This window comes from Sapajus apella, unplaced genomic scaffold (assembly GCF_009761245.1).
Source record: "Sapajus apella isolate SASKATOON/1434 unplaced genomic scaffold, GSC_monkey_1.0 scaffold46, whole genome shotgun sequence".
Classification (NCBI taxonomy): Eukaryota; Metazoa; Chordata; class Mammalia; order Primates; family Cebidae; genus Sapajus; species Sapajus apella.
Window position 1 is genome coordinate 10762930 of NW_022436986.1, and position 23928 is coordinate 10786857.

General features: G+C 37.5%; 1 protein-coding gene across 1 annotated transcript; it reads left to right on the top strand.

The window, feature by feature from the left end:
• The first annotated feature begins 22017 nt into the window (after positions 1 to 22017).
• LOC116524912 (olfactory receptor 13C8) lies at positions 22018 to 23357 on the top strand. Its single transcript, XM_032240482.1, has one exon. The coding sequence runs from the start codon at positions 22233 to 22235 to the stop codon at positions 23193 to 23195; it is 963 nt and encodes a 320-aa protein (XP_032096373.1). The 5' UTR covers positions 22018 to 22232; the 3' UTR covers positions 23196 to 23357.
• Positions 23358 to 23928: the final 571 nt, after the last annotated feature.

Sequence of the window (23928 nt, forward strand, 5' to 3'; positions counted from 1 at the left end):
GTGAGCTCCAAAAGAAAAACAAGAGATAAAAAAATTGATTGAGTGATTGATTCGTGAATAAAACATATATAACAATCAATAAATCCAGGAGCCGGTTTTTTGAAAAGATCAACAAAAGAGACCACTAGCCAGATTAATAAAAAAGGAAAAAGAAAATAATCAAATAGATGCAATAAAAAACAATAAAGGGGATATCACCATAGATTCCTCAGAAATACAAACCACCATCAGAGATTACTACAAACAACTCTATGCACATAAACCAGTAAACCTGGAAGAAATGGATAAATTCCTGGACACTTGCCTCCTCCCAAGCCTAAACCAGGAAGAAGTCGAAACCTTGAACAGATCAATAACAAGGGCAGAAGTTGAGGCAGCAATTAATAGCCTACCCTCCAAAAAAAAAGCCTAGGTCCAGATGGGTTCACAGCCGAATTCTACCAGACATACAAAGAGGAGCTGGTACCATTCCTTCTGAAACTATTCCAAACAATCCAAAAAGAGGGAATCCTTCCCAAATTCTTTTATGAGACCAATATCATCCTGATACCAAAACCCGGCAGGGACTCAACAAGAAAAAAAACTTCAGGCCAATATCCATGATGAACATAGATGCAAAAATCTTCAATAAAATACTGTCAAACTGATTGCAACAGTACATCAAAAAGCTTATCCATCATGATCAAGTAGGCTTCATCCTGGGGATGCAAGGCTGGTTCAACATACACAAGTCTGTGAATGTAATTCACCACATAAACAGAGCCAAAGACAAAAACCACATGATTATCTCAATTGATGCAGAGAAGGCCTTTGACAAAATTCAACAGCCCTTTATGCTAAAAACTCTCAATAAACTAGGTATTGATGAAATGTATCTCAAAATAATAAAAGCTATTTACGACAAACCCACAGCCAATATCATACTGAATAGGTAAAAACTGGAAGCATTCCCTTTGAAATCTGGCACTAGACAATCTCACCACTCCTATTCAATGTAGTATTGGAAATTCTAGCCAGAGCAATCAGGCAAGAAAAAGAAATAAAGGGTATTCAATTAGGAAAGGAGGAAGTCAAATTGTCTCTATTTGCAGATGACAAGATTGTATATTTAAAAGACCCCATCATCTCAGCCCAAAATCTCCTGAAACTGATAAGCAACTTCAGCAAAGTCTCAGCATACAAAATCAATGTGCAAAAATCACAAGCATTCCTATACGGCAATAACAGACTTAAAGAGAGCCAAATCAAGAATGAGCTGCCATTCACAACTGCTACAAAGAGAATAAAATATCTAGGAATACAACTAACAAAGAATGTAAAGGACCTCTTCAAGGAGAAATACAAACCACTGTCCTCTCAACGAAATAAAAGAGGACACAAACAGATAGAGAAACAGTCCATGCTTATGGTTAGGAAGAATCAATATTGTGAAACTGGCCATACTGCCCAAAGTAATTTATAGATTCAACACTATCCCCATCAAGCTACCAATGACCTTCTTCACAGAACTGGAAAAGAACACCTTAAACTTCATATGGAACCAAAAGAGAGCCCACATAGCCAAGTCAATTCTAAGCAAAAAGAACAAAGTGGGAGGCATCATACTACCTGACTTCAAACATATGACAAGGCTATAGCAATCAAAACAGCATGGTACTGGCACCAAAACAGAGATATAGACCAATGGAACAGAACAGAGGACTCAGAGGCAATGCCACACATCTACAACCATCTGAACTTTGACAAACTTCACAAAAACAAGCAATGGGGAAAAGATTCCCTGTTTAATAAATGGTGTTGGGAAAACTGGCTAGCCACCTGCAGAAAGCAGAAACTGGACCCCTTCCTGACACCTTACACTAAATTTAACTCTAGATGGATTAAAGACTTAAACATAAGACCTAACACCATCAAAACCATAGAAGAAAATCTAGGTAAACCCATTCAGGATATAGACATAGGCAAGGACTTCATGACTAAAACACCAAAAGCATTGGCAACAAAAGCCAAAATAGACAAATGGAACCTAATCAAACTCCAGAGCTTCTGCACAGCAAAAGAAACCGTCGTTAGAGTGAATTGGCAACCAACAGGTTGGGAAAACATTTTTGCAATCTACCCACGTGACAAAGGGCTAACATCCAGAATCTACAAAGAAATAAAACAGATTTACAAGAAAAAAATAAACAAGTCCATTCAAAAGTGGGCAAAGGATATGAACAGACAACTTACAAAAGACATACATGAGACTAAGAAACATATGAAAAAATGCTCATCATCACTGGTCATTAGAGAAATGCAAATCAAAACCACATTGAGATACCACCTCATATCAGTTAGAATGGCAATCATTAAAAAATCTGGAGACAACAGATGCTGGTGAAGATGTGGAGAAATAGGAACACTTTTACATTGTTGGTGGGAGTATAAATTAGTTCAACCATTGTGGAAGACTGTGTGGTGATTCCTCAAGGACCTAGAAGTAGAAATTCCATTTGACCCAGCAATCCCATTACTGGGTGTATACCCAAAGGATTATAAATCGTTCTATCATAAGGATACATGCACACGAATGTTCATTGCAGAACTGTTTACAATAGCAAAGACTTGGTATCAACCCAAATGCCCATCGATGTTAGACTGGACAGGGAAAATGTGGCACATATACACCATGGAATACTACACAGCCATAAAAAATGATGAGTTCGTGTCCTTTGTAGGTACATGAATGAACCTGAAAACCATCATTCTCAGCAAACTGACACAAGAACAGAAAATCAAACATCCCATGTTCTCACTCATAGGCGGGTGTTGAACAATGAGAACACATGGACACAGGGAGGGGAGCATCACACACTGGGGTCTGTTGCAGGGGTAACTAAGGGAGGGACCGCAGGTGGTGGGGAGTTGGGGAGGGATAACATGGGGAGAAATGCCAGATATAGGTGATAGGGAGGAAGGCAGCAAACCCCATTATCATGTATGTACCTATGCAACAATCTTGCATGTTCTTCACATGTACCCCTAAAACACAATAAAATATATATATAAATCATATATCACATCTGGAAATGTTATTATTCTCCATTCACAGAACTGCCAGGGAATAAGGAAATGCTGAGTTTGAATAGAGTTCTGAACCGCTAACAACAGGAGCTCTGAACAACAGCAGATGCTCTTGGAGATTTGAAGAGCAATTGCCCTGTCGAAACCTTTGGAATCCTAAAACCCCAATTCTCATATATTTTTAGAAGTGTCAACATGCAATCACAATGATGGGAGCTTTTAGTCAAATTCCATTACTACTACTTACTGAGGCAACCATGAGGATTTTAGTATAGACAATTATTGTAGGAGGCGTCCAGTTTCATGCCTTTTGAAAGTCAATCATTGGCATGTCAAACATTAATTTAGCCTGCTTCTCTTAGGAAAGTATGTAAAATTATTTTGACAACTGAAATATGCATATTATTACGGGTCATATGAGAAGAGCATTCCAACAGAAAGATAAATGCACATAAGTGTTCCCGGTTAAATGGAAATGGCATATTCAAGAACAGGAGAAGGGGGAAAACTGGAGGTATCCATAGAGTACATGAAAAGGCCTGCCATGTCTTTGGCCACATATTAATCTCCCTAAGGAGTTATTTACCCCATAGACAAATGGACCCTTCCCTTTTACTAGTTATCAGAGGATGACAAACTAGCAGCACCATATCTACTCTACATCATGTCTAGCGTAGAAAGGTGACACTCAACTTCAATGGTAGCAACACTGTGACTGGTCTATAGCTGCACTTTAAAAAAGAAAAAGATAAATCTGCTCACTGGCAGGATTAACATTGTATCTCATCATCAGAGAAACTAGATAATAAAAACAATAATATAGTATATACAATTCTTAGGCAGCAGAGTATGGATTAGCAACTTGGTCCAAAAAATTAGCCTTATAAAAACTGAAATATAACAAGGAGTCCATGTATGAGACAGTAAGTTACAGAGCATTTTATGGACCTGAAAAGGGATAACCAAAGTAGGATAGGTCTATGCCTATCATAACACTTCATTCTGAATTCAGAAAAGGACTAGAATAAACAAATGGAAGCCTTCATTAGCTCTCTATTCATTTGTCTCTGCTGTTCTTACAAGGACACTAGTCATATTGAATCAAGAATTCACCGTGCTCCAGTATGATCTCATCTTAACTAATTACAACTGCAATGACCCTATTTCCAAACAAGGTCAGCTTCTGAGGATTCCAAGGTTAGGACTTCAACATATCTATTGGAAGGACACAATTCAACCCAAAATATATTTACTGAAAGAATCCTGGAAGACTTAAAGCTAGCAAGTGGATTACATTGGCCATTATCCTTACTTAGTTCCAAGGGGGCTAAAAATGACGCTTGAACAAGAGACACACTCATTCTGGATTTGGATTTGGAGACTTAGAAAATAAAGCAAATACTGCTACCCCGTTAAAGGCTTATAACAAGTTTATTATACTAATTTGAATGTTTATTATCTAATTAAGGAATCTATTTTATTACAAGTGAAATACAAGTTATGAAGCATCATATACAATGAGCTTATTATATACATTGATGTACAAAGTGGACTGATTGAAAACTGAAACCTGCTTATTAAATGTGGAGAGGCTGCCACAGAAATCATAAGAATCCTTTCCTCTAAGAATTGGAACTAGATAAGAATACCCACTTTCAACAGTCCTATTCAACATAGTACTGGATGTTTTACCCAGAGCAATTAGGCAAATATATAAATAACTTGAAAATAAATAAATTAGAAAAGAGGAAGTCAAATTGTTCTTACTTGCAGATAACATGTTCTTATATTTAGAAAAGTCAAAAGACACCACAAAAAACTCTTAGATCTAATAAAGAAACTCAGTAGTTATAGGATACAAAATCAATATACAAAAATCAGTAACATTTCTAGAAACCAGTAACAAAGTAGCTGAAAAAAGAAATCAATAAGTAATAGCTAAAAGAAAATACTTAGAAATAAATTTAACCAATGAGATAAAAGATTTCTACAAGGAAAACCTCAAAACACTGGTGAAAGAAATTGAAGAGGACAGATATAGAAAGTCACCCACACTCATGAATTAAAACAATTAATGTCATTAAAATGATCATATTACCTGAAGCAACTACAAACTCAATACAATGCCTATCTAAATGCCAATGTCATTTTTCACAGAAACAGAAAAAGTAATGCTAAAATTCACATGGAACCAAAAAAAGAGCCAAAAGAATCATGAGAGTAAAGAACAAAGCTGGAGACATCACACTATCTGATTTCAAATATATTCCAAAGCTATAGCAAACAAAATAGCATAGTACTGGTATTAAAATAGTTACATAGATTGACAGAAAAAAAAGAGAACCAGAAATAAATCCACGTATTTACAGCCAACTGATTTAACATTGGGAAAAAGATACCGTCTTTAATAAATAGTGATGGGAAAACGGAATATCCATACGCAGTAAAATAAAACTAGAGCCCTAATTCTCAACACATACAAAAATCAATTCAAAATGTATTAAATACTTAAATGTAAAACCCAAAACTATAAAATTACTAGAACTAAACATGAGGGAAACGTTCCATGACATTGTTCTAGGTAATCACTTCATGGTTAAACCCCAAAAGCACAAGTAACAAAAATAAAAAATAGAGAAATGGGGCTGTGATAAAGTAAAAAGTTTCTGCACAGCAAAGGAAACAATCAAGAGTGAAGAGACAGCCCAGGGAATGAGAGAAAGTATTGGCACACTATTCATCCAACAAAGGACTAACACCCAGAATACACACGGAACTCAACTCAGTAGCAAAAACAAACAGTCTCAATAAAAAGTAGGCAAAGAATCTGAACAGATGTTTTTCAAAAGAAGACATACAAATGGCCAACAGTTATGTAAAATATGCTTAACATCATTAATCATCAGGGAATGCAAATCAAAACCACAGTAAGATATTAGCTTGCCCAGCTAGAATGGTTATTATCAAAAAGACCACCCCCTCCCCCAACACACACACACACAAAAAGCAAATGATAGTGAGGATTCAGAGAAAAGACAACTCTCATACATTTTTGGTGGGAATGGAAATTAGCATAGCCATTATGGAAAACAGTATAAAGTTTTCTCAAAAAACTAAAAATAGAACTACCATGTGATGCAATGTGATGCAGCAATCTTACAACTAGGCACTTATCCGAAGGAAAGGAAATCAGTATATTAAAGGGATACATGTCGCCCCATGTTTACTATTTGCAATGGCAATGATATGAAATCAACCTAAGTGTCCATCAATGGACGAATGAATAAAAAAAAATTTTGCTATATATACACAATGCAATACTACTTGCCATAGAGGAAAAAAAATGAAATTAAGTCACTTGCAGTAACATGGTACAACTGGAGGTCATTATGTTAAGTAAATTAAGCCAGACACAGAGAGAAAACTGTTGCATGTTGTCACTCATATATGTGAGTTAAAAAAAGTTTTACCTACAGACAGAGAAAAGAATGATGTACGGGGTGGGGGAAAATAGCAGATTGGAGACAGGACTAACTTGCAGCTCCCACTCTGACAAGGACAGCAGTGTGTAGATACTTACATCGTGAACTTTTGCTCCAAGAACAACCACAAGAACATACCAGGAAAGCCAAGAGAAGCCACAGACCCTTTGAAGGAAGAAGATTGCTGCTACAGACCCCTGGAGATAGCCAAAAATACTGAATGTCCAAAGTGTAAAAGTGTGACAGAGGGATCATCCACCCCCAAACACACACCCTCACTAGGGAACCAGAAGGTCCATATCACAGAAGGATTTGACCTTACCTGGAGCTGAGACAAATTTAGAGAGCCGAGCAAAATACAGGGGTAAAAGACACAGTGGGAATAGACTTACGGACACTCTTGGTTCCCTGGAAAGCCATTTCTGACTTTGTCTCACAGAGGTTCTTGAGGAGGGCTGCAGAGCAGCTAAGAAAAGATCATGGGGAGAAGGAAACTTCCAGCCAATATTTGTAACAATTTCATCCAAATGTGAAGTTGCCTGCACAGAACCTGAGGAAGGGGGTGAATTGGAAGCGCAGACATAGCACAGAAGCTGCCACGGGCAGGGAAGTGCAAAACCCGGAAGCCCTGCTTACTTTCTCCCACAGGAGGCTGGTAGCCTGGGGCAAGTTCTCAGCCCTTCTCACCCATTGCCTGGAAATTAACTCAGTGCTGTTGATAGGGACACTGTGGAAGTGAGACCAGCCTTTTGGGCTGCACTGGGGCTAGGTAAGGCCTGTAACTGCTTGCTTTCTCCCACATCCCTGGTAACCTGCATGACACAGCAGAAGCAGCCATAATCCCCTGGGAACATAACTCCATTGGCCTGATAACCACACCTCTAAGCCCTACAGTAGCCACAGCAAACCCTGCCCAAGGAGAGTCTGAGCTCAAAAATGCCTAACCCTCCCTCCACCTGATGGTCTTTCTCTACCTGTTCTGGTGGCTGAAGACAAAGCACAGAATCTCTTGGGAGCTCTAGGGCCCTGCCCACCACCTGATCCTCCCCATAATACTGCAGCTGATGGTCTCTTAAAAGCGCCATCTTCTGGCTGGAGGCCAACTAACAAAAAACTAGTGCACTAAATAAAACTACAACCAAGGACTCTCACAGAGCCCACTTCACTGCCCTGACACCTCACCAGAGCAGGTGCTGGTGTGATAGTCCAGGTTTCACTAATGCAGGCCTCTACCACAACTGTTTCAGAACTGAGTGGTTAAGTTAAATATTAAAAGCTCAAAAAGCCGGTGCCCTTATACAAAGGCTGGAATGTAACAAAAGCCCATCAAGAGTTTTGCCTAGGCTTTCCTGGGCCTTAAAGCAGGACAAAATAATAAAGGAATTCTTTTTTCTTTTTTTCCAATTTATTTATTTTATTGCATTTTAGGTTTTGGGGTACATGTGAAGAACATGCAAGATTGTCGCATAGGTACACACGTGGCAGTGTGATTTGCTGCCTTCCTCCCCATCACCTACATCTGGCATCTCTCCCCTTGCTATCTCGGATTAAACAAGTTTTATTGGGGATCTTAAGAAACTCCCCAGGCCTCCCCAAACAAGTCTATCGGAGTTCTGAAGGAACTCACCAAATCTCCATGATCTAGCAGGAGACAAGATAAGGGTAATCACCCCAGCACCTAGACCCATTTAGATTAAGTAAACTCACTGAGGTTCCTAAAGAAGGTCTTCAGGACTCAGATCTTAGTTACAGATTAAAAGAAGTTAATCACTTATGTCTGTAAATGAACGCACACTTACACATACACTTATAGCTTAGAAGATACATAAGCTCTGGAAAACTTGGTAATTTTGAGTTAGTCTGGCAATAATTTCCAGGACTTCTCCCTGTAACCAGTTACAGAAATAAAAACTCTCTTCCTCTCCTGTTCATCTGCATCTCATTATTGGGCCATGAGAAGTAGCAGACCAACCCTCAGTTTGGTCCAGAAACGCTAGTAGCCTTGGCTGAGAGACCTGAAGATGGTTTACAGTACAGGACTCTGTGCAGACACTCATCAGTACCAGCCCAGGGCCCAGTGGCTCCACTGGGTGGCTAGATTCAGAAGAAAAAGAAAAATCACTGCAGTTTGGCTCCCAGGAAGCAACATCCCTAGAAGGAGGAGGAGAGTAACCCATCAAAGGGGCACCTCATGGGTAAAAAGAATCTGAATGGCAGCCCTTGAGCACCAGATTTTTCCTCTGATATAGTCTACCCAAATAAGAAGGAACCAGAAGAACAATTCTGGTAATATGACAAAACAAGGTTCTTTAATACCCCCAAAAGATCACACTATTTCACCAGCAATGGATCCAAACCAAGACGAAATCTCTGAATTGCCAGAAAAAGAATTCAGCAGGTCGATTATTAAGCTAATGAATGAGACACCAGAGAAAGATGAAATCCAACTTAATGAAACAAAAAAATGATATACGATATGAAGGGAATTATCTTCACTGAAACAGATAGCATTAAAAAAAAACAATCACAACTTCTGGCAATGAGGAACACACTTTTAAAAAAATGCAAAATACCCTGGAAAGTCTCAGCAATAAAAGTGAACAAGCAGAAGAAAGAACTTCAGAGCTCAAAGACAAGGTTTTCTAATTAACTCAGTCCAACAAAGACAAATTAAAAAGAAGTTTAAAAAATGAAAAAACCCTCCAAGAAGTCTGGGATTATGTTAAATGACCAAATGCTCTTGAGGAAGAAGAGAAATCTAAAAGTTTGAAAAACAGGCCAGGTGCGGTGGCTCATGCTTTTAATCCCAGCACTTTGGGAGGCCGAGGTGGGCAGATCACGAGGTCAGGAGTTTGAGACCAGCCTGAACAACATGGTGAAACCCTGTCTTTACTAAAAATACAAAAATCAGCCAGGCATGGTGGTGTATGCCTGTAATTCCAGCTACTCAGAAGGCTGAGGCAGAAGAATCCCTTGAACCCAGGAGGTGGAGATCACAGTGGCCAAGATCATGCTACTGCACCACCCCGGGGAAAACAGAGAACCTTTCTTAAAAAAAAAAAAAAAAAAAAAAAAAAAGAAAAGTTTGGAAAACATATTTGAGGGAATAATCAAGGAAAACTTCCCTGGCCTTGCTAGAGATCTAGATATCTAAATACAACAAAATCGAAAAACACATGGAAATTTTGTTACAAAAATATCATTGCCTAGGCACATAGTCATCAGGTTGTCTAAAGTCATGAAGAAAAGAATCTTTTTTTTTTTTTTTTTTTGAGACGGAGTTTCACTCACATTACCCAGGCTGGAGTGCAATGGTGCGATCTCGGCTCACTGCAACCTCCGCCTCCTGGGTTCAGGCAATTCTCCTGCCTCAGCCTCCTGAGTAGCTGGGATTACAGGCACGCACCACCATGCCCAGCTAATTTTTTGTATTTTTAGTAGAGACGGGGTTTCACCATGTTGACCAGGATGGTCTCGATCTCTTGACCTCGTGATCCACCTGCCTTGGCCTCCCAAAGTGCTGGGATTACAGGCTTGAGCCACCGCGCCCGGCCAAGAAAAGAATCTTAAGAGCTGTGAGGCAAAAGCATAAGCTAACCTATAAAGGAAAACCTATCAGATCAATGGCAGATTCCTCATCAGAAACCCTAGAAGTTAGAAGGGATGGAGGTCTTATCTTTAGCCTCCTTAAACAATTTAATTATCAGTCAAGAAGGTTGCATCCAGCATCCCTTATGAATAAAATCCTCAGCATAATCAAGGACATACCTTAAGGTAATAAAAGCCATTTATGACAAACCCACAGCCATATTGCATGGGAAAAAGTTGAAAGCATTCCTCCTAAGAACTGGAACAAGAAAAGGATGTCCATTTTCACTATTTCTATTCAAAATACTACTGGAAATCCTGGCCGGAGCAATCAGACAAGAGAAAGAAATAAAGGGCATCCCATCAATGACAGACTGGATAAAGAAAATGTGGCACATATATACCATGGAACATTTATAAGTGGAAGTTAAACAATGAGAACACATGGACACAGGAAGGGGAACATCACACACCAGCACCTATCGGGAGGTAGGGTCAAGGGGAGGGAGAGCATTAGGACAAATACCTAATACATCCAGGGCTTAAAACCTAGAAATGGGTTGATACGTGCAGCAAACCACCATGCCACATGTATGCCTATGTAGCAAACCAACACATTCTGCACATGTATCCCATAACTTAAAGTAAAATAAAAAAGAAGGGAAGGGAAGTTTCAGGATATTAATGTACATAAATTAATGTACATAAATTAATGTACATAAAATTAATGTACATAAATCAGTAGCTCTCCTATATACCAATAGCAACCAACCCAAGAATCAAATCTAGAACTGAACCCCTTTTACAATAGCTGCAAAAAATTTAAATACTTAGGAATATACCTAACCAAGGAGGTGAAAGGAAGGGGAAAGGGTAGGGGAAGGGGAAGGAGAAGGGGAAGGGAGGAAAAAAGGAAGGAAGGAAGGAAGGAAGGAGGGAGGGAGGAAAGAAGGAAGGAAGGACAGAAGGAAGGATGGAAGGAAGGAAAGGACATCCAAATTGGCAAAAAGAAGTCACAACTGGGTGAGGTGGCTCACATCTGTAATCCCAGCATTTTGGGAGGCTGACAAGGGTGGATCACCTGAGGTCAGGAGTTCAAGACCAGCCTGGCTAACATGGTTAAACTCCGTCTCTACTAAAAATACAAAAAATTAGCCAGGCATGGTGGAAGGAGCCTGTAATCCCAGCTACTCTGGAGGCTGTGGCAGGAGAATCACTTGAACCTAGGAGGTGGAGGTTGCAGTAAGCCAAGATCACACCATTGCACTCCAGTCTGGGTGACAAGAACAAGACTCCATCTCAAAAAATAAAAAAGCGCAAGTCACACTGTCACTCTTTGCTGATAATATGATTGTATACCTAGAAAACCCTAAAGACTCCTCCAAAAAGTTCCTAGAACAAATCAACGAATTCAGCAAAGTTTCAGGATACAAAATTAATGAACATAAATCAGTAGCTCTCCTATATACCAATAGCAACCAACCTGAGAATCAAATCAAGAACTCCACTCCTTTTACAATAGCTGCAAAAAATTTAAATACTTAGGAATATACCTAACCAAGGAGGTGAAAGACCTCTACAAGGAAAACACTGTTGAAAGAAGTCATAGACAACACAAACAAAAGGAAACACATCCCATGTTCATGGATGGGTAGAATCAATATTGTGAAAATTACCACACTGCCAAAAGCAATCTACAAATTCAATACAATTCCCATGAAAATATCACTATCATTCTTTAAAAGACTAGAAAAGACAATTCTAAAATTCATATGGTACCACAAAAGAGCCCATACAGCCAAAGCATGTAAGGAAAAAGAACAAATCTAGAGGCATCACATTACCTGACTTCAAACTAAATTCTAAGGCCATAGTCACCAAAACAGCATGGTACTGGTATAAAAGTCATATGCAGACCAATGGAACAGAGCAGAGAACCCAAAAATAAAGCCAAATACTTATAGCCAACTGATCTTTAACAAAGCAAACAGAAATATAAAGTCGGGAAAGGACAACCTATTCAACAAACGGTGCTGGGATAATTGGCAAGCCACATGTAGAAGAATGAAACTTGATCCTCATCTCTCACTTTATACAAAAATCAACTCAAGACGGATCAAAGACTTAAATCTAGACATTGACTTAGGCAAAGCCTTCATGACCACGAACCCAAAAGCAAATGCAACAAAAACAAAGATAAATAGGTAGGACTTAATTAAACTAAAAAGCTTCTTCACAGCAAAAGAACAATCAGCAGAGTAAACAGACAACGCACAGAGTGGGAGAAAATCTTCACAATCTATACATTTTACAAATGACTAGTATCTAGAATCTACAAGGAATTCGGATGAATTAGCAAGAAGAAAAACAATCCCATCAAAAAGTGGGCAAAGGACATGAATAGACAATTATCAAAAGAATATATACAAATGAACTAAGTGCGGTGGCTCATGCCTGTAATCCCAGCACTTTGGAAGGCCTAAGCAGGCAAATCACTTGAGGTCAGGAGTTCAAGACTAGCCTGACCAACATAGCGAAACCCTGTCTCTACTAAAAATACAAAAATCAGCAGGGCATGGTAGTACATGCCTATAATCCCAGCTACTCCAAGGCTGAGGCAAGAGAATCACTTGAACCTGGGATGTAAAGGTTGCAGTGAGCTGAGATTGCACCACTGCACTCCAGCCTGGGCAACACAAAGAGACTCCATCTCAAAAAGAAAAAGAATATACACAAATGGCCAAGAAACATGAAAAAATGCTCAACATCACTAATAATCAGGGAAATGCAAAACAAAACCACAATGAGATAACACCTTACTCCTGCAAGAATGGTCATAATTTAAAAATAAAAAATTAATAAATGTTGGCATGGGTGTGGTGAAAAGGGAACACTTTTACACTGCTGGTGGGAATGTAAACTAGTACAACCACTATGGAAAACAGTGTGGAGATTTCTTAAAGAACTAAAAGGATAACAACAATTTGACCTAGCGATCCCACTACTGAGTATCTACCCAGAAGAAAATAAGTCAGTATATGAAAAAGATACTTGCACATACATGTTTACAGCAGCACAATTTGCAATTACAAAAATATATAACCAGAACAAATGCCCTTCAATCAACAAGTGGATAAAGAAACTGTAGTGTATACACACATCATAGAATACTACTCAACCATAAAAAGAAACAAAATAAGACATTCACAGTGATCTGGATAGAATTAGAGAGCATTATTCTAAGTGAAGTAACTGAGGAATGGAAAATTACACGTTGTAGGTTCTCATCTATAAGTGGGAGCTAGGCTATGAGCATGCAAAGGCATAAAAATGATACAATGGACTTTAAGGACTCAGGAACAGGGTGGGAAGGGGGTGAAAGATAAAGGACTATGCATTGGGTGTACCGTAAACTGCTCAGGTGATGGGTGCACTAAAATCTCAGAAATCACCACTAAAGAAGTTATTCATATAACCAAATACCTCCTATTCTCAAAAAACCTATTGAATTTAAAAAATTACAAGAAGAATGTCACAGAGAATTTGGGAGTAAAAAGAATAGAATGGTAGTTACCAGAAGTTAGGAAGGGTGATTGGGGTTGGGGGAGCAGCGTTAAAGGGAGGTTGGTTAATGGGTACAAATACAAAGTTAGATAGAAGGACTAAGTTCTAATGTTCAATAGCAGAGTAGGATGACTATAGTTAACAACGATATTATATATTTCAAAACAGCTAAAAGAGAGGACTTAAAATATTCCCAACACATAGAAATAATAATTGTTCAAGGTGATGGATATCTTAAATAATCTATTGTTGCACATTCTATGCAAATAATAAAATATACGCCATAAATATATACAAATAGTATATATCAGTAAAAAGTAAAATAAAATTTAAAAAAATAGTAAAATCAAAGAGGGATTGTTCTTTATCAGAAGTTACATTCTGTTCCACATGCTTCAATTCTGACATGGATCTAGAGAAAAAGTAAAGCTCATTTTAAAATTTTTAATGATTTTTAATTTTCAGCTTAAATTGTTTACATATTTCTAAACCAGCTTTTCTGTACTCAATGCACAATGTAGATTCAATAGTCTAAACGTTCATTCTGGTCTTTTAAGGGTGAGAGATGGGGTGGTGTCACAGATTGATTACAGGAGCTGGAGTCACAAATGGTAGATTTAAGATATTTTTTATTCTCTTACCCGCTGGCTGGACAACCTTCAGCAATATGTTTGAATTTCCTATCTCTTCCTATAATAAAATACACACTTACATCTGTATAACAGAAATAATTCCATTAACTCATGGTAGTATTCTAAGAACTCCGTCAGATACTAGAAAGCACCATGCAAATGAGAGTGATTTATGTGTTCAATTATGGAAAGTTTTCAGATAATATCTAAAAATAGAAAACAATACTTATTAAAGACGTTTTCTGTTTCTTGGGGTCTCAAAATCTTCACATATTGTGATAATGTAGACAGCAATGTATTCACTATTTGAATTGCATTAGAACAAGAACATACCAATTATATTATATAATTGGGTTTGATGACATCCCTGGAGTTTCAGAAAGTTTTTAATGCTTCATGTTTACCCTCCTACCTTTAATTTGTTGTAAATATTGGACCCCTCCCTGGGTCACCCCAAAAAGAATTTAAATTGCCTTGTTGTTATAATGGCTGGTCATTTAGAGGATGTTTCTGGTGCTCAAAATGTAGCAAAACACTTAAGTCCCCACAAAAGCCCCTAGAACTTAAGGGCCTAATATCTTTTTTTTCTCCAAGATTGAACTGGAAACTCTATACCTGAGTTTCAGAATTTTCAGATAGCTTCATTCATCAGTTTCATCTGAGGAATAAACTACAGGTAAGTGGAAACTTAAAATAATTATAGTATGCTGCTTGCTATCTAATTCTCACTTATGTCCCCTCACTTTATCCTGAAAATTATTACACAAAATGGAGAACATTTTTTGAGGCTGTCAAGTAAAACAGCTGTTAAGAAAATGTACTGGTCTCAAATCAAGGAAAGGAAACCACTCCTCAGGCTGAGAGGTACATAAATGATGGCATATTCCATCTTCTTGTTTTGTAAATATTGTTTTTCTATGATAGATATCAATTTTATATGCGTTAACTGGACATAACTAATTTTTCATCTATAGCATTTTCATCATTTAGCGTTACAGAGATTTTCATTATGTGCTAGATCATTGTTTGGGTAATAGTCCTAACAAAACCCTTCGGTACGAATTGGCCGCATTTAAAGAAGAGAAAAAAGGAGTTTCCAAGTCTGTGAGTTTCAAATCTAGACAGTCTAAAATGAAGTTCAGTGTTCTTTTCCAATGACACCTGCCTCTTTAGAAACATTTATTCTGCGTCTTCTCTCCTTTCCCCCCAGAAGACAGAATGAGAACATTAAATTTCTTTGTCTGGTGCTCTAACCTAGAAACATCATTGTAAGACAGATGTATTCTCTCCCATTTTCTTCAAGAGCCAAGCAATTTGAACACTATTATTGGACCTGTAATCTTCTAAAATATAATTAATTCTCTGTTCCAAATGTGTAGAACTTCGATACTATAATCTGATCATTTTCAGCAGCTGCTGTGCCCACTATGTTTGAAAGTATTTTTAAAATAGCTGAGACATCACCTGTGCATTTATATTCAGAATAATTATTGGGTTCAGATTATATAAGATAAAAAAATAAATTTTCTGTAACTAAATATGAATATAATTCAGATTACATATAATTTTCTGTAAATATGAATCAACGTAAATTACCTCTTCCACTAACCTTTTCTGAAAGCTCCTTGGACCAGAATTACTGTGACCAGTGCCTATTTATCCTTTATTCTTTGCCTAAGAATGTAGCTTTTGTTCACATATGCTTTCAATTGTAACAATTATAACCCAAAGAAGAATCAAATGTATTTTAAGTTCCTACTTTCTACCATAAACTTATGTAGTGGGGCTAACAGAGGCTTGTTAGCTTGATCTCAGTTTAACTCTTATCATATATGCTAAGTTTATGGTACTGAGCTGAGAGATGCTAGAAATGCAGCATGAGGCTACAAAGCTCATAAGAGGCGCAGCCAAGATTCTTTACGGTTCATGTGCATTTGACTGCTATTGCTAATAATGTTCAATACACCCTGGGGCCTCTATAGGAAAACTGAAGACAAAAGGAATGTGTACTTTTTCACATAATGAGCAATGCCTTAATGTACTTACTACTTCTAGAAGAAAAATTGTGGGGTAGATGGGAAAGACAAAAGTTTTCTTAAAAAAAAAGGCATTGGGGGCATGAATAGCAGAAGGGTTTGGTTCTTATAACATCCAGGTTAGTCCTTTAATTACTAACTGGGATGTTTTTCTTTCTCTCTGGGTTTCGATGAAGTCGCTTTCACAGTCAGAGTGAAAGAAACTGGAAAACCCAGGCAGAATGGGGCAGTTAGCATGAAGAGTTTCGTTAGTTTAATAGCTAAAGCAATCAGTTAAGACGAAGCTGTGAAGGACCCAACAAAACACTGGCCATTCCTTCAAACAGACTACAAACACTTTAGTTCCCACTGATATTCTACAACTAAATCAGCTGAGAATTCAGAGGAACCAGGACTGTCTCTTTTTGGAAAATAAATTATTAAAATGTTTTATTATCAATTTGGCCTAAAATGAACTACTATGTGTTCATTTCCAAAGAAGATGAATTTTGAGTCAGATTCTCTACAAGCCAAAGAAGGTGCCAACAATTGCCCCCCAAAACAGTTACAGAACTACAAACCCAGGTCACAGGCAAATGTTGGGGAGAAAAGTACAGGACCCTGAAGAATATTCCTACAATAATCCTGTGTGTTTGTGTGTTTTCAGCTTTAATATCCCGTGATCAAAACTCCGATGGCTCCCAATTGCCTAGATAATAAATTAGAATTCCTTAACTCTACACTTAATATTCATCACAAATTGACAAACCAGCTCTTTTTTTCCCCCCACTATCCCCCGTAATTGTTTTCTTCTGTAGAAGCCCCACTGATGCCTTTTAGCCTCAGTCTATTACTTCAGATTTTTTCTGCTCAGCTTATCAGGACCAAATTCAATTAATGTGATGAAAGCTTGTGCTAACCCTCTCTCAGATGATTTCTCCTTCTTCGAAGTGAGTCTGTACTTAATCTGGGTGTTGGAATAAAATGTGCAGTGATTCAGCGGCTTCTCTGGGGAAAGGTGACTGATTTCCTACCAATAGACCTCACCACATAGCAATGCTGTGGTGATTTTTACCAAGGTCCACGTTCCATCCCTTAGTCCCACAGACTTAAAATTGATTTGTTAAATAAGAAGAGACTGGATCTCATTGACAGGTGTACATTCACATGATCTCACAGATATGACTGGAAAGTAGGTGCCGAGATTTACAATGAGAAACAAAGGCCTACAGGGAGAAGCCACCAAATTTCTTTGCTCATTAGTTCTTTATATGCAAGTTACCTGAATGAGGGCTTGTTACCAGAGGAAAACTCAGTCAAATCAAGAGGATTACTTATGTGAATGGCATATTTTTCGGCATCAAGCTAATATAAATGCCAGATTCACTTTTCTCCACACTAAGGATAACCTTTCTAGTGGGACCAAAAGACTTTATGCCTTAGTTGATCACAGCAGTTAGAATGGCGATTATCAGAAAATCAGGAGACAACAGATGCCGGAGAGGATGTGGAGAAATAGGAACACTTTTACACTGTTGGTGGGAGTGTAAATTAATTTCACCATTGTGGAAGCAGTGTGGCGATTCCTCAAGGATCTAGAAATAGAAATACCATTTGACCCAGCAATCCCATTCCTGGGTATATATCCAAAGGATTATAAATCATTCTATTATAAAGACACATGCACATGTATGTTTATTGCAGCACTGTTCACAATACCAAAGACTTGGAACCAACCCAAATGCCCATGTGATAGACTGGATAAAGAAAATGTGGCATGTATACACCATAGAATACTATGCAGCCGTAAAAAAGGATGAGTTCATGTCCTTTGCAGGGACATGGATAAAACTGGAAACCATCATTCTCAGCAAAAGGACACAAGAACAGAAAACCAAACACCGCATGTTCTCACTCATAGGTGGGTGTTGAACAATGAGAACACATGGACACAGGGAGGGGAACATCACACACTGGGCCCTGGGGGCTGGGAGTTAGGGGAAGAATAGCAGGGGGTCAGGGAATAGAGGAGGGATAGCAATAGGATAAATACCTAATGTAGATGACAGGGCGATGGATGCAGCAAACCACCACCATGGCACGTGTATACCTGTGTAACAAACCTGCATGATCTGCACATGTACCCCAGAACTTAAAGTACAATAAATAAAAAAGAAAAAAGAAAATTTTCCTAAATTAAAAAAAAAAATTCCTAATAGTCTTTTCGTGAACAATTCTTTTCTGAGAAATGATTTTTATAAGAAATGGGGTGATACTTTAAATGCTTTTCTTAAGTTGAAAGCACAACAGTTAATGGCTATACGGTTGCTGTTCTGTTGCTGACATGGTTTTGATAAAGCTTTAACATTCCTGCTACTAATCTTGGCGTAGAGTGTTTGCCAGGTTTAAATGTTGGCTGCTGCTTTTTGTGTTCCTCCTCTGGTTTGCAGTGTAATGAGTTCATAAGCTAAATTTTCAGAAATTTTGTTTGAGATATGCCTCTTGTCTACTTGGGAGCAACATGTCTTTTCAATCATGGGATTGACACATGAAAAATAAAGTTATTTCTTAATAAAAAAAAAAAAAAATTCCTTGGGTGAGCCCTGCCTTCCCCTCACCTTGGGAACTTCCTTTTGTTCTCCTCGATTGCTGACCATCTACTCTATAACCGGCTTTTTTCTTTACATAGATTAAAAATTTAATTTTTAAAAATGTTTGGTCTGACTATGCTTTTCTTTATTTTCTAAGTATCTCAATTTTTTATTCACTTAACACATTTTGTGTTGATTTTGTGGCATCAGAAGTTGATTTCTCTTTTTTTCTTTTTTTTTACATCTATGATAGTCCCTTCTATTAAAACTGTGTTTCTTTTTCTGTTTGGGACAGAATGCTCTCTCATATTTTTCTTTTATAAAACTGGCTGTGCAAGTTGTATACTTTTATTCTTTCATATAAATTTTAGAATATGTATTCATATCCCTAAAAATATCCAGCTGAATTTTAAATGGATTCAATTGAATGTATAGACTAATTTGAGAGGGAAATGACGGGATTCTTATATTTTTATCCTATCCACTAACATGTTATACCTTTTCAATTACTCATATTCTATGCCGTTCATTATAATATAATTTTTAAAGAATTTCTGTAAAGTTCTTATGTTTGCCTTGTTGAGATAAACTTAGCTATTTATTTTTTGTTAGATTTGCTTCTATTAATCTATCATTTGTTATTTATATAGAGAAAGCTGTTGATTTTTCTGTTAAGCTTATATCCAGAAGTCTTACTGATTTTTCTCATCTAGTCTTAAACATTTTTGTCTTTTTAAATCTATACTTGAATCATTTTCTTGTCTTATGATTTCAACCAAGACTACCAATTTTATATTAAAGAGTAACTGTAAGAGTGGCATCCTTATCTTATTCCAGATCTTAATAAGAATGTATAAACTGGCCAGGCACGGTGGCTCATGCCTGTAATCCCAGAACTTTGGGAGGTTGGGGTGGCCGGATCACAAGGTCAGGAGTTTGAGACCAGCCTGGTCAACATAATGAAACCCTGTCTCTACTAAAAATACAAAACAATTAGCCAGGTATGGTGGCGGGTGCCTGTAATCCCAGCTACTTGGGAGGCTGAGGCAAGAAGAATAGCTGAATCTGGGAGATAGAGGCTGCAGTGATCCAAGATCGCACCACTGCACTCCAGCCCAGGCAACAGTTTGAGACTTTGTCTCAAAAATAAAAAGAAAAAAGGAAAAAAAAAAAAAGAATGTATAAACTGTCTCCATTAAGTATTAGTGAATAGTAACTTAATATGGATTTTTTTGGTATATAGCTTTCTTTGAAGTTCAAAAGTTACCTTCTGCTTTAGGATTCCAGATAGTTTCTATAGAAATCATGAATTGAACTTTACTAAATGTGTTTTGTGCATCTTTTGAAATAATTACTACTCTTTTCCTTAAGCCCATTCATACCATAATTTACTAATGATGTTTACCAAATGTTTAAGAAAGGATAATTCTTATTTCCTACAATAATCATCCCACTTCCTTGGGTTGTTATGAATAAGAAAATTTAGAAATGTATCTGGCATAATCAATATATAAATTGCTATTTTATTATTGTTGTTGATAAAAGGATTAAAATGTAGATTATTAATGTTATATGTTTTGGATTGATGGTTTTGAAACTATGCTCCCTGGAATCCTTTTAAATTTAACTGAAGGAGTAAAAGTGAATAAATAACTAAAGAATGGTGTTTTCTTCTCCCCTGTACACCAGTGTACTTGAACTGGAGAAACTTTACTTTTTATTTGTTTTATATATTACATTTTTGTATAAAGTTTTTTTTGTTGTTTTTTTTTTTGTTTGTTTTTTTGAGACAGAGTCTTGCTCTGTCACCCAGGCTAGAGTGCAGTGGCCCGATTTCGGCTCACTGCAACCTCTGTTTCTCAGGTTCAAGCGATTCTCTTGCCTCTGCCTCCTTAGTAGCTAGGATTATAGGTGCATGCCACCATGCCCAGCTGAGTTTTGTATTTTTAGTACAGTCAAGGTTTTGCTCAAGTCGGAGTTTGGTCAGGCTGGTCTCAAATTCCTGACCTTGTGATCCGCCCGCCTTGTGATCTCAGCCTCCCAAAGTGCTGAGATTACAGGCATGAGTCACCATGCCTGACCTTAAATTTTATTTTTCAATAATTAATGGTTAGACAACATTGGTTTAGTTCAAGGTATATATTTTGAATAAAAGTACTATTATCACAATTTATTCTTTAGTTGTTACATGAGTGAAAATAAATTAGGTACACCCTACAATAAATATCATTAACATCTTTTAATCAAAGCCAGTGATAAGATTGGCTTTGTAAATATTTTAAATTTATTCATTTAAAAAAAAAAATTTCTTTGAATGAATACTTCCTCATTATACTGAAAAAGGATGTTGGAAGAGTATGAAGGTATGTTCCTTTTCTTAACGAGGTTATTCTTCTCAAAGAGGTTACATGCAAATACATAGCCACTACTATACCACCAGTAGACCAGACTGAGTTTGATACTCAGCCACATATTATGATTCTGATAGGCCCCAGGCGCTTTTTTTTTTTTTTTTGCCTTTATGGGCCCTTATTTTGCATAAAGATTTAAAAGTCATATTTTACTTCTGCATTGTTATAAAAACAAATACAGTATATGTTAAAACTTTAAAGTTTATTTTTTTCTTCATATTTTAATCAAAACATTCTCTTGGATTTCTCACAATATGGTAGGCATACTGTGCCTAATGGATAAGTTGGTCCTGAAGCCATGGGTCAAGATTCCAAATGCATATAAGATCCTGCCAGGTAATATAAACAACTGAGACCAACAACTGAGAATAACATGAGAATAACATGTAATTGATAACTTATATTCACTTCCAGTGACAAGGGAGACAAGTGAGGACAGTAGTCTGGTAGAATGGAGAGACGTGTTAGATCCAACAGGTCAGTTATTAACATAACTAAGCTCCATGACAGAAACAGGTCTAATGCTTTCAAATATTCTAAAAGCACATCTGTCTGCTCAATCTAGACTGTACAGACTGTAGGACACTGATTTGCAGCCAATAAGTTAAGAGGCAGAACCTGCGGAAATAGCAATAAAGTGGGTTGGGATCCAAAGATCTTATGTGTTCTCTCTTAACTGTGAAAAAGTCAGACTAGGATTCCCACTCTAGTGGCCTGGGTTTTACAGTAAGAAATTTTCCCCAAAGTTATATTGTTGCATCCAAATACAGAACTGCAATAATACAGAATATGATTCTTAAAAGAAGTAGCTCTCACAGACACTGTATTAACATATTTCTGTTCTATCATTCACAGAGTCCTGCTGGAGAACGGTATACGTAATATGGAAAGGACCAATGATTCCACTTTGACAGAATTTGTCCTGGTAGGGCTTTCTGCCCACCCAAAGCTCCAAACAGTTTTCTTCTTTCTAATTCTGTGGATGTACCTGATGATCCTGCTTGGAAATGGAATCCTTATCTCAGTTATCATCTATGATTCTCACCTGCACACCCCCATGTATTTCTTCCTCTGTAACCTTTCCTTCCTCGACGTTTGCTACACAAGTTCCTCTGTCCCACTAATGCTTGCCAGCTTTCTGGCAGCAAAGAAAAGGGTTTCCTTCTCTGGATGTATGCTGCAAATGTTTATTTCCTTTGCCATGGGGGCCACGGAGTGCATGCTCTTAGGCATGATGGCACTTGACCGCTATGTGGCCATCTGCTACCCACAGAGATACCCTGTCATCATGAGCAAGAGTGCCTATATGGCCATGGCAGCTGGGTCCTGGATCACTGGGCTTATTGACTCAGTAGTGCAGACAGCTCTTGCAATGCAGTTACCATTCTGTGCTAATAATGTCATTAACCATTTTGTCTGTGAAATTCTGGCTATCTTGAAACTGGCCTGTGCTGATATTTCAGTCAACGTGATTAGTATGACAGGGTCGAATCTGATTGTCCTAGTTATTCCATTGTTACTAATTGCCACCTCTTACATATTTATTGTTGCCACTATTCTCAGGATTCCTTCCACTGAAGGAAAACATAAGGCTTTCTCCACCTGCTCAGCCCACCTGACAGTGGTGATTATATTCTATGGAACCATCTTCTTCATGTACGCAAAGCCTGAGTCTAAAGCTTTTATTGATTCAGGTAATGAAGACATCATTGAGGCCCTCATCTCCCTCTTCTATGGAGTGATGACTCCCATGATCAATCCTCTCATCTATAGTCTGCGAAACAAGGATGTAAAGGCTGCTGTCAAGAATATACTGTGTAGGGAAAACTTTTCTGATGGAAAATGAATACTGATGTATACTACATAACTTATATTCAAAGCTGCTGCAGACATAAAATTCAGAAGAATAAAATTACCATGTGAAAACAAATTTGTCATGTGGCATTCAAAACCATATGGTAGAAATATTTTTGGGCAGGCACAGTGGCTCATGCCTGTAATCACAGCATTTTGGGAGGCCAAGGCAAGCCGATCACTTGAGGTCAAAAGTTTGAGACCAACCTGGCCAACATGGCAAAACCCTGTCTCTACTAAAATATAAAAATTAGACAGTTGTGGTGGCATGGGCCTGTAGTCCCAGCTACTTGGGAGGCTGAGGCAGGGGAATCACTTGAGCCCAGGAGGTGGAGGTTGCAGTGAGCCAAGATTACTCCACTGCACTCCAGCCTAGGTGACATAGATAGGCTTTGTCTCAAAAAAAAAAAAAAAAAAAGAAATATTTTTGGTTGCTATTTTTACTATTAGATTTTTGTTTAAAAATATACAACTATAGGAATAAAACATGCTCCTGATGTTAAAACATATTATCATGGAAAAATGTTGAAAATCTCTTTGAAAGCCTGAGCAAAAATATAATCACTCTCAAATCTTCAGAAAATAAAAAAGGCAAAAGGTGTTTGAAAAAGCAATTTATGACCTATATTAAGTTCATTATTTATTAGTATGCAAAGTAAATATTAATCAGCACATGATGTATTATATATTCATTTTTAATTGTTCATTTATTTACTGTCCATGTC

Coding starts and splice junctions, on each gene's coding strand:
- LOC116524912 (XM_032240482.1), top strand. CDS start 22,233: ATGGAAAGGACCAATGATTCCACTTTGACAGAATTTGTCCTGGTAGGG.